Source organism: Mesitornis unicolor, unplaced genomic scaffold (genome assembly GCF_000695765.1).
Source record: "Mesitornis unicolor isolate BGI_N332 unplaced genomic scaffold, ASM69576v1 scaffold6753, whole genome shotgun sequence".
Classification (NCBI taxonomy): Eukaryota; Metazoa; Chordata; class Aves; order Mesitornithiformes; family Mesitornithidae; genus Mesitornis; species Mesitornis unicolor.
In genome coordinates, this window is record NW_010175287.1 from 246402 (window position 1) to 258839 (window position 12438).

The 12438-nt window shown below is 39.1% G+C and overlaps 1 protein-coding gene across 1 annotated transcript in view; it reads right to left on the reverse strand.

Moving 5' to 3' along the window:
* Positions 1-12438, reverse strand: part of LOC104538210 (DNA-binding protein SATB1-like) — a gene marked incomplete at its 5' end in the record, with an annotated part of 46057 nt that overhangs the window by 27035 nt on the left and 6584 nt on the right. Inside the window, 2 exon segments of the mRNA XM_010181329.1 lie at positions 1-86; positions 7884-8096. The exon segment at positions 1-86 is cut by the window's left edge and continues 25 nt beyond it. Of these exon segments, the coding sequence (XP_010179631.1) occupies positions 1-86; positions 7884-8096 (299 nt within the window).

Sequence of the window (12438 nt, forward strand, 5' to 3'; positions counted from 1 at the left end):
ATCTCATCGTAAATGGAAGCATTAATGTTCATGGAATTATGTTCTGTTTTTCCATTCCTCTCCATAGCAATAGCAGCAGTTTTGACCTAGAAAATATATTTTATGAGACATTTTTCATTACAAATAATTTATTTTCCTCTTTTTTCCACCCCAAGTAGCTCCCATTTCCATTTTATTCCTTTTATTCAATCTTGCTCTGATATTCTTTCAGCTTTTCAGAGATTTAACATTATATGTTATCCATGGTTCAGGCCACTGGGAAACAAGAAAATTCAGCATATTGTAACTGGTGAGTGCATCTGAAATGAGTTATCGTTAACTGACCACTGTGAACTTCAATGTCATAAAACAAATCAGGTGGAAACCTGTCAAACATTCTTGTAGAGATTTGTGAATCCTTACATGATTTCTTTGCCCCACACAATTTAAGTCAAAATTGTAACTGAAAGAATCTCTAATGAAAGAAAAACTGACAGGCATATCTTGATTCATGCCTTATATCCAGTATAAAGGTGTTTCTTAAAAATATTAATTCTAGTTGTGCTTAACTTACATACATCAAATAGTCATTCTTCTTGCAGTTGAGGTTAAAAAAACCCAGCATAAACCAAGACAGAATGATTACAGTGCCACCTCTATGCTGCATCTGCAGCACTAAAGAAAACAATGAAAAATACATCAGTAGTGACACGATGTGCAGAAGACTATCCTTTCCTTCATTCTCCCACCAAGAATCATCCCACCAAGGTTACAGTGCAGTTTCTGCAATATCAGTTGAGAGGTACAAAAAATCAGCAGGTACTCAGCGTACCATACAATATTCTCAATAACATCTTTCTTTAGCAGCTACTCTTGCAATGGACCTAATGGACCACTAATCCTTAAGTGGACCAGCAGAAAGATAAGACTGGATTTCTGCTGAGAACACGCTAGGTAATGATGCAAAATCAAACCTTCAGATTTCATTCCAACCCTATTGGTTCATCCTGAGGTTGTTGAGAGATGAATTAATTTAATCATTCAGAAGTTACGTGTCTAGTCTAAGTCATTCAGGCCACCTCTAAATCTCATGGACAAAACTTGGCACTTCCAAAGAGTGATTCAGCCTACTCTTAAGTATGTGTCTAAAACCACACTTTCACTATCAGTTTAATCCAGTGAAAATCAGCATCTTCCTGTGCTCTAAGATCCATTGAGGTTCAAAGGGAAATCATGACAACATGATCTTATAATCTCACCCTCTATGAGTCTCTATATGTCATAGGTCTCATGATACGAGAGTCAAAGGGTTTGGTGAGAGACATACTTAGGCAAATCATCAGCCCATTTTTTCCTAGAAATGTCACACTCAATTTGTGTTAACTAAGCTCAATAGTGCTTTTAAGAGAAAATAATCTAGTTCAGAACCTGGGAGTGCATGACACTGCTGCTGAGCCTGATTTGTCTATCAGGCTTTTCAGGAGCTGTGCTAACACATGCCTGTTAGCTGCAAGGGGTGAAACCCCAGCAAAAACAAGTGAGGAACAGCACCACGAACCTCCACTCTTCCCATCGCAGAGTGAGAAAACTCATGCCTCACTCTGGGCAAATCAGCATGGGGTCGCAAAAGCAGGTGCATCTCCTGAACACCATACAGTGAAATAATTTGAAAACCATAAAATCAGTGGCAATGTTATCAACTTTAAGTGAAAAGGATTTGCTAAAAGAAAACCGACAATCAATGAGGATGTTAAATATAAAACTGGAGATAGCTTTCTCTGCTTGCATGTAAAAATCATGCTCAGTTAAATTAGAAAATTAAAAAGTGACAGATTTGTCAACACATCTTGGACCTTGGGTTTAAACTTTGGCAAAGTTATTTCAGCCCTTCCCAATGAAATGTTTCTAACTTATAATTACTCTTTGAGGGTCTTGAGGGGAGGACAAGAAGATGAAGGTATTCAGTGAGCATATACAAATACATGATATCTTTTGGTAAGGAAACACTTTGCTCTTGTGATCCTGATCAAAATGCCTCTTTTCTGTAAACACACTGCCTTTTTGATTGCTACTCAGCTTCAAAATACAGCTTCACGTAGCAGCACTTCATAGACCACTTAACTGAGCTGTGAACACCCAGATCATCAAAACCCAAGATTCACACACCACGTTGGAGACAATTTAAGTTGTGCATCTTGGTCCACACTGTTCAATGCCCAATTTAATATGGATATGCGCTCAGTCCAGGGGAGTTACTGAAAATCCTCATTCTAGTTGGCAAATCACGTATGTCCTTACACAGGTACAACAAACTCAACAGGATAGCTAACATGTCACTAAGTTAAAACACTCTTATTGCCTTCTGTTGATACTGAATGAGAAAGTAAAAAACAGAAAACACTAATATCTGCATCAAAATGTCACATTAACCCAGAGCTTCAAGAAAATGAATGTCTTAAAGTCATAAAATGATGAGTTTGGGGATTATCAAGAGATGATGTTCATAGCCGTGTCCTCTCCCTCTCCAATTTACATCACTGGTCAAGTATAAAAATTCTTCCCCCACCTCTTAACAATTTCTCTTCAAGCATCAGGTATAGACCGTGGTGGAGTGGATGCACCATTGGTCTGCTCTGGTCTGATGAATTCCATGCAATAATGCTAATTAACCTCTTGGAGAATATCCATACATAAACCTGTTTCATAATTTATACATAGCAAGAATCTAGGCTGTTGTGTTGAATTTAGAATTGAGTTCAAGACAGAGGCTGTTTGAAGCTCGGTTGAAAAAACACCCTCCTCCTCAAAAAACCCAGCAGAAAACAAAAAAGCCCTCAACAGTACAACTTCAGGACTTGGGAGAGGAGGTGGAAAAAGTATTCATTTTGGAGAGAAAAACAAAACAAAACATAATCTCTCATCTCATCCACACTTAAGCACAACCTCTCACCTCACCCACACTTACAGCCACATTTTCTGTTTAGAAAAGAAACCATAGATCAGCTAAATTTTTTTTGACAGGAACCAAATTTTGCAAACACTAACTGAACAGGGGAGCATTATTTTACAAACATAACACACTGAGAATCTGAAACTCATTTGGCCATCTTCCTATCACCAATCAATTTAGTCATTTAGAAAGACATTGGGAAAAAAAAAAAAAAAGAAATAACACATCCATCCCCTCCTGGCCTGCCCAGATACATATTGTCTCATCAAATAAGACTGATTACAGAAGCAAGAAGTTCTGTATTAATTCAGTTTTCCTAAACAAAGGACAGGTTGTTATAGAAGGAATAACCAATCTGAAGAGAGCTTCACAAACATGGAAGCTCATTTCTTCCCCATCGAAACTGAAACAAAAAATCTTTTATAACGCATTCACATAAGTACTGTTTTAGCTTGGGAACAAAAATCTTCTTTAATCCTGGTTTAGCTTTTAATATTACATCGTACATTAAAATTCATAAAGTAGTTCATTCCAGGCAAAACAAACTACTTTTCAGTCCTGCTCTGCAAATAGCACAGCAGGTACAATAAATGCTGTTGCTTTCAGAGCAGCTTTTATCAGGACAGGGTTTACTACTCCATTATTACAGTGGCGCCTGGAAGTGCAGTTATAGTTGTCAGGGTTTCCATTAACTCTCCTCCATGGTGGTTTTTGGGGGGGTGGGGGGGTGGTGTGATAAGGTTGCATTTATTATTTTGTACATATTTCTTTCATTAAAATGCAACTTGACACAAATACCATCAACCTAAACCTCTAATTTTGCAGACTTAAAAAGAAAAATTTTGCTGGTGGTGATGTATGGGGTGTGTGTGTGTGTGTGTGTGTGTTTGAACTCATGGGAGCTGGTGTTATCCAGAGTTCCTTACAGTGGAGGTTCACCAGTCCTCAAAAACCAGCAAAGCAGTGTCCTCCTCAAGACCAGTCTTTTAAGAGTGACATCCTATCTCTGAGACCCAATCTGAAATTGATTTAGCATGAAGAAACTGTAATTTTATCTCTAGTCAGAAGGAGGCCAGGATTATATGTATGAAAATAAAGGGTTTTGTCAATTGAGTACCATGACTCATACAAGATTTGTGGAAACTTCTTAAAACATTGCCCTGTTAAAATAATATTCTGCTCTTGACATTACACGTACTGTTTTACACAGGATGATGATGGGTCCCAAGAGTCAGTGCAAATTTTCTTTGGGGAATATAGGTGATGAGAGGGATTTCTTCCTCAGCTCTGCTGAAATGTACATTACTTGTCCTGAGAAGGAAGTGTGCATAACTGCAGGATGGCTAACAAGCTTTAACCAGAATATTCTGGAAAAGAAAATCGGTGACTTGGTCACCTGTCTCCATCCTCTCCCAAGCTGTACTCAGGAGGAGGGAGTCCTCTTCCTCAGACTGCACTGATGAGAGGGAGAGGCCATCCCTAGCTCTTCCCTGGGGAACTCCATCCACCCTGAACACAAATCCACACTCAGTGTCCCCTGAGGTACTCCTACACTCACTTGTTTCCAACTCAATGTGCAATAGACTCATTCTCTGAGCTTGACTTGGGGATACCCAGAAAGGACCTCTGTGGGGTGATCTGCAAGATGAAGGTGCTGAAGAGGTGAAAAAAACAATAAAATAGAAGAAATATAACACGAAAGGGCACTTTTTAGTTCCTTCTAGGTTGGAGAGGTTATACTATGTCTCCATGCAGTACCTACCTGATGGAGATGCTAATATTTATAAACTCCACTGCCCCAGGAAAGAGCCTGGCAGACAGGCTTCTGCCCCAGAAGATGGCAAGATGAACACCTAAGGGAAAAATTCTTGTGTACACCATTTCCTCGCACTCAGTCTGCCAGTGTGGAAGATAGTAGCAGACTTTTACAACTTGACCAGCTTAGAGGCCTACACATGTATCCAAAAAGCTCAAGCATCAGAGGCTAATGATTTCAATTTAAAAAAAAAAAAAGTAAGATTTCACTTTTTTGTTTAAGTCAGAGAGAAAGGGGGGACAAAGAGCTTCTTAAAGGATTTCAAAAAAGAGTTGGAAACAATCCAGACACATTAGCTCAAGTAGCAACTAGTAAGAATCCTGTAAAAATGAGATAAATTCAACACAGTCCCTTCTAACTCAAGCACCAGGGTTTATGCTTGGTGAGTTCCTACTATCCTATCAGACCTCCAAGGTCAGGCTTTGCATTTTCGCATGCAACAGTATGCAAAATTCACACAGAACAAGCTCAGCTGCTAAATGGTTAAGTTTGCTCTACTGTCTGGCCACCAGTTGGCAACACAAAAATGCAAAATAGATCCTTTTCAGGATGTTTATTTTCACATCCTTCCGAAACTGATAACTTGCAACTGCAAAATAAACCTTCATGTGTGGCATATTAGCTCCCATTTTTCATGGTTTCATATAATTTAATTGTTTAAAATGTTACACTGGTCTAAAGATTTAATATTAAATGTGTTGGCTCTTGCTGAAATTCTGTTGTCAGGATAAACGGTCTGTTTTGTCTTTCAATAGTTACCCAAGAAGCTCAACAGCTCAGCTAGAAAAATATTATGCTGTATTCCTGCATAGTGAACTTTAAATAATTGCTTATAACAAGTTCAGTAGTAAGGACGCTAGTAGTTTTATTTCCTTAGTATCAAATATTCAATAAACTGTGGATATTTTGGGGAGGTATCTGTGTAGTAGTTTGCGTTAATAATTTTGCAGCATCTTTGACTAGCACTTATTTCTGCTACGATTTGTGAAGTTATACTTGCCAGTGCAACAACTAGAACAATTCCATTATTATTTCTAGCATTAAGTACTGTAGTTATGCCACCAACATGGATATTTCAGTTTTCAAACTTAAGGATCTGAACACTCAATAGCAGGTGGATAGCGCTACACATGTTTATAGGTAATTCTGGCAACATGTAAAAAGGTCACACAGAATTCCAACTCAGATGTTTATACATCTCTTGTCCATCCACTAGGTAAGGTACATGTTTTGCTGAATGACAGTTGTTAATATAACAACTAGAAAAAGAGCTATTTTTTTCTGTAGGCCTCAAGTATTAGTCTATAAAATTTCCTTGTTAACATGTTTTCCATTTGAAAAAGGTCAAAACTGTATGCTGTTTTCACTTTTAATAATCACAATTAGGTTAACTATACTCTTGACTCCTACTAAAAAAAATTTAAAAATTAATTATGAACAAGAGCACAGTAGAGACAGAAAGATCCCCCTGTTCCGACCCCTAAATTTGAACTTACAGGATGTTTTGTCAGGTGAGAAAATCCCTAAGTCTCACTTACTTTCTGGCTGCAAGGGATTTATACAGTTTAAAGTGTGAATTAAAACCAATACAAGGACTACCTCTGACTTGACATCCTTCTGGAAGGTCCTGTAATTAACTCTGTTCTTTAGCTGTGAAATTGCCCAAGACCACTTGAGACAGAGGGAGACATTACCTTGGCAGAAAGAGATAAGTTAAGAAGGAGTGTTAGCCTTTGCTCTGAATTACCTGGGCTGTGGGAGCAGATGCAGATATTAAAACAAATTTGAATGTTATTTTAAACACAGTTATCTATATTTAACTATTTCCCACTACAGCATTACTATGTAAACAGATTCTCATTCTTTATCTTGAAGAGTATCTATAGTGGACTTCCCAGACTAAACTCAGCAAATGATAACAAAACCAGACCATTAGCACAGTCTGTTCTTTCTGCTGAAATTTTTTTCTCTTCTTGTGAAAAGTACTGCAGTAGGTCAAAGTGATCTTCTGTCCTCCCTTTTCCTAAATTTTTGTTGTGTGGTCCTCAGTATCCATTAGCTGCAGGAAAATTAGAAAAATAATCTCAAGGAATTTATAGCATTCAGAATTAGTACGGATTAGAGTCATAGGCCCAAGCCTAAGCCTGGTTAGCAGAAAACTGCTCTCTACATACTCAACCATCACAAAATTCCCACAATCCCAAAGCCTTGCTTTATATAGCAAATCTGGACTGTGCATACAGAAGGATTCCCACAAATATGCAGATCATTTTGTTTTGTCCTTGCATAGGTGGAACCTCAAGCCACAGCAACGCAGAGTATTTCAGAGAAGATGCAGTTTTTTGGAGTGTTTAATTCACAACTGTGTTTCTCCTTTGTGGAAAACCTATGCATTCCTATGGCTCACATGTGTATTTCTTATGTACCCTAAAACATGCAACAGTTTCCTTGACAGACACAAGGATTACACTACTGAATTTCTGGATCCCACTCTATCAAACTTTAGTATTTTGGGAGAATTAAACCAATAGACCCACTAGATTTTACAGAAATCAGTAAGAGTTTCATCTGAACAAATACTAAATAAGCTGTAATGAACATATCCAGCTGTCAGTAGCTCGACGTGGTGAAAGTGTGCCCTGCATTTTTAGATGGAGTCTTCTTTCCCCCATCCCTTTAATTTTATCTCTTCGTTTTCTGGAAGATATTTTTTAAGGCACTGTGATGTACTTATACTTCCGCTTTTATTCCCACTCAGTTTAGTAGTCCAAATCCTTCAAAATCCCTATTTGAACCTCTAACATTAAAAACAACACCTAAGAATTATATGAAAAAAAGACAGCTAAAAGCTAGTATCTTCTAGGCCCAGTAAAGCTTGTATCTCAGTAAAATCACCAAAAAACTATATAGGGGCCATAATGGATAGGATTTATTTTAAAATTAGAAAATAGGTAGTAATAAATTGCTACTATCACTCATTACATTTCTTAAATTTGTGATATGCACTGCAAATAATAATTCAACAAATGTTTAAAAAATGTATCAGCAAAAGCTTTCTTCTTTTAAGAAAGGTATCATTCCAGCAGGACAGTGAGAAAACACAAGGAGCAAATCTCAAAGACAGAGAGAGTGATTTACTTGTGGAGGCCGGCTCGGCGGTGTGCTTATGAGAGGTGCGGGGCCCATTGCAGAGGCTGCGTTCAGGCTCCTTTCCCTCTCGTCCTGGTAAATTCGATCTCGTTCGGCTTCTGGCAGTTGCAAGAAGTTCTGCATAGCCCGAAGGTTTACCAGCAAGGACTGCGAGGCAGTCTTGGGATCCTCTTCCTTTCGGAGGATTTCTGAGAGCAAGCCCTGTAGGGAGGAAAGAAAATAAATATGCTGGAGAGTGAGCCTCGGTGAGCGACTGTAAAACTCTCTTCTGCAAAGCCACTGCTTATCAGTCATCTTCCTTCTTTCCACTGGACTGAGAACGAGAGCAGCAAATACACTATTCACTCCACATAGGAATACATTAATGGCATTTTAGGTAGCAGAGAAGAAAGCCTCAATTGTACTTTTAATTTTATCAAGCATCTGTTTTACATACAACATAAATGGAATCTGCCTAATAGGTTTCCTTCCTTTTACTGGCTTAACTTGCCATGGAATCTTTCACAGTCGACAATCACAAGACGTTAAGAATGAGTGAAATACAGATAGTCCACAGGTGTGACACTGGGGTGTTCGCAGGCTTCCCAGGCAAAATGCATAGCCAACCCAAAAAAATAAAAGCTTTCCACATTTCCAGCAACTTAAACAGCTCTTTGAAAGGAAGTAATATTTCACAACAAATCTGAGACAATAAACTCGCAACGTTCCTGAAGTACTGCTTAATGGAGTCAGGTCCATATTTTTTTTATAAGTCAATATTTTGTTCTGAGAGTTTTATATTAGAGTTTAACAAGTAGTGAGGAAACTTACTGCTAGATGTTCCTCCTCCTTCACCTTCCTCCTTCTCCCACCATCCCCCTCTTTTTTCACTATGACCTTAATCCTCACCCAGTCAGTCCATCGTCTGGGCTGGTTATTTGAGCACGTGCTGTGCAGCTCCCATTTCCTAAGTCCATTTACCCTTGCTGTCCTTTGACCACTTTGAGAGCCCAACAAGGACGGATAAAAGTGAGCACTGGGAAACAAGATGAAAACAGCAAAGAGGGCATCTGTAGCAGCAAGTCAGTGATGGGCAGGCTGCAGGGGAGAGCATGCTGCCAGCAGCTTATACAGACCACAGAATGTTTCCTACGCAATCATTTCATCTCAGTTGTCAGCAATGGAGGAGGTTTGGTGGTCTGGGACACCTAATTACTCTAAAAGATGAAATATTTGTGAACCTTGTGAGTGCAACTAGAACTTCAATGTCAACAGGTTCTTGAAATCTCCTCCCTGCCAAATTCGCCTTTTAAATACGTCATGCATACAGAATGCTCTACTGTCTTGAAGTAGCAAGGTGGTGATAAGAAAACTAACTTTTGCAAAAGTCACATGGATGTGATCTTATTAAAGAAATAACACAACCCAATCTTTCTTTTCCTAAAGAACTGTTGTAAGTTAGTTGGGATACTGGAAGGGTAAGTGTGGGAGTGTGTGGGGGGCAAAAATCTAAAACTGAGAGAGGTTTAAAGGCTAAAACTGATGGAGGTGCTAATCCAGTGGCCACACTGGGGGCACTGTGGTCCTCACGGCCCTATTTGTGCCTGCACAAACAGGAGGGAAATGGAATAGAAAACACAAACAGTCTTTCCAGCACCAAGCATGAAAAATAACGTGGAGGAGGATTAAGAAAAAAAAAATAAAATCCTGGGGGACAGTTTCTTATCACTATTCCTCATCCCTCCTCCTTTCTGGTATCCAGACAGAAACTACTCAGAAGGTAAATAAATGAGTTACAGGTAAAAGTGGCATTTGGGTGGAGTATAAGTTTTAAATTTTTTCTGAGTCATTATTCTAATAGTAAACTTACTTATTAGCAAATATGGAAATTAAATTCTTGTTTACTATTTTTTTTTCTACTTCTGAGTATTCAAACCCACAGTTTGTACTGTTTGTCAATGCTAGGGTTACACAACCCATCCACCAAGGCAGGCAAAAATGATTTTATGTCACTGGAGAGAAGACAAAGCTGTCTGCAGAGCACAGGATGTATTGCAGAGGTGTAAACACATGTGATTTCTGACTGCTACTGTGCTGAAAACAACCAGGATTAAAAAGAAGAAAGAAAAACTAAACTCCAGTGGACTGATCACTGTCAGGAGAGAACACTCCTTACTAACAGCCAGACTACTGTCAGCCACAGGAAGTGTACTTGAAAAATACTTTAGCCCATAATAGAAAATATTTGCTCATGCAAGCCTTTGCCACACAGTGGGCAGCTAAAAAAAGCAAAAAAAGGCTGTTTTTCTTGTATAAATTTCCCACCTCAGTGAAATAAGTAAACAAAGAAACTGGGTTTTGTATTTTTCCTGAATTTGTCAGTAAAACCATTGCTGCAGGACACCTCTCAGTGATTAGAAATGCCATTAAGTATTCATTTCCCTCTGCTTCCCTCATCATTGCCATGACTCTTTGCATGAGCTGGGAGCAGAGCAGAGGATGCAGAGAGGAAGGGAGACGAGAGAGTGGACAGAAGTCAAGGAGGAGGTGTTTGCTTCTAGGAGCCTTCAACAGAATATGTGAGGAAATAACATTAAAAATAAGGTGTAGTAACAGGTGCAGACAATGTCTTACAGTTTGCCTGCTTCAAATGTTACTTCATTGCTACAGCTTCAATTTACTGAGAACAAAACTTCAGCTAAAGATTATTATACAAGAGGTAAAGTGGGAAAATCCTAGAAAGAAAAAAATCAGCTCTCACATCCTGCCCCATGCAGAGGTTTACTGTTCATTTTAACAGGCTTGAACTGGTTTGCCATGTCACAAGTCTTGGTTTGATCTCATACTGTACCTCAGGATGCATTAAAGCTAAATGCAGATTTGCACAGAGATTATAAACACTGTTAGGCTCAGAGTCCTCCTCACTGTTTCTCCCTTGCATTCTTTTCACACTGGAAATGTATTTTCTTAAAAATGTTACCAGGATCCATTGAAAAAAAAGAAAGTTCACAAGTCATCACAAGTATAATTCATTTCTAATTGCACAAAAATGTTCAATAAATATTATCAGGGCTTTCAAAAGCTAATTATGAATTCTTTAAAAATGGAGATAAATGAAAGTGTCTGCCAATATGAACAAAAACACTGCCTGTCTGGCCCCCAGTTTGTCTCCTCTTTGAACATAATCACTGATTCAAATAGATTTTATCAGCCTAATACAACTTCAAAGCTCCAAGACGAAAAATGCAATTTGCCCAAACCTCCCCAAAACATGCAGAATATCCCCGAACGCTCTCCCTCTCCGTTGCAGGGTGCTCCCATCACATGTCCAGGTGGAAGATGATTTGCAAGCTCCACCCACAAGCCTGGATCCCTGCCAACTAAGTTATAAGCAGACACATTTATCTATGTCGCTTAGTAGCAAGAGGAGAGCTGTCATGATAGTGTAATAGCACCTTTTTACCTTTTATTCAATAGTGATATGGATAGCGTGCTTTTTCTTAAATTACACTAAGAAGAATTATATGAATACAGTGGCAATTTCTGTTATACTTAAGCAGGCAAATTTCTCTCTACCACATAATTTACAGAACTCAAATTCAATAAAACATTACATGATGGTCCATTACTGTTATCAATTTTGAATAATCCATCTTCATTTTTCATTTTACTGGAAAATAAAGTATGCCAAAGACAAAGTGGAAGAAAAAAAAAGTGCCTGAGAAGGTGGTTTGTGTAAACTTAGATTTTGTCTCAAAATTACACAGAGCCGTTTACTGCATTTGCCCAGAATTAGCATGAGCGCAGTCCTAAATACACAGAAGTTTTCACGTATGGAAAAAGGCATTATACATGAACTAAAGGCAATGTATCCTGGCAGCTAATATTTTAAACCAGCATGGGGGTGAAGTAGAAAGGAGGGGGAGAGAAAAGGTATCTGGCAGAAGCACTGAGAAGTACTCAAAAACCTTGAGATTAAAAACTGTCACTGGTGGGAAGAAGAAAAATTACAATAGTCAAACGTGGCAAAAGCGGCAAAAAGCACTCCCCCTCACTTTCTCAAAGATGGATCCGAGAGGTCACCTCTGTACAGTAGCACCCAAGTTCATGCAGCAAACGTTATGGTTGAAACTGTACACAAACAGAGACAGGCGGCCCCGAGTTACAGTTCCAACCACAACCATGACTAACACCATTCCCTGCTCGCGTGGTACCTACATGTCATCCTGCCATGCACCAGGTTAAGCTACGCCTTCAAGTCAAATGTCAGACTCACTTGTGGGAACCCAAGCTTTCTGCTTCCTGACTCATGTTTACATTGACAAAGGCAAGGCAGAAATGGGAGAGGAGTTTGTTTATTTGTTTAGGGCTCCTGAAGGTGGCTCAGCCCAACAAACGCGATGCTCCGCTCCAGCTCTCTCAAGAAGAACAAAACAGAATGGAGAGCCTGTCAGTTTAACTGCAAATTTCCAGGGGCAGGCTGGGCCTCTCTGCTGTAGCAGAGGCGAGTGCAGGGCACTGTGTGCCCCTGACACATTGACGCTGTCACCTCATGGCTGCGCCG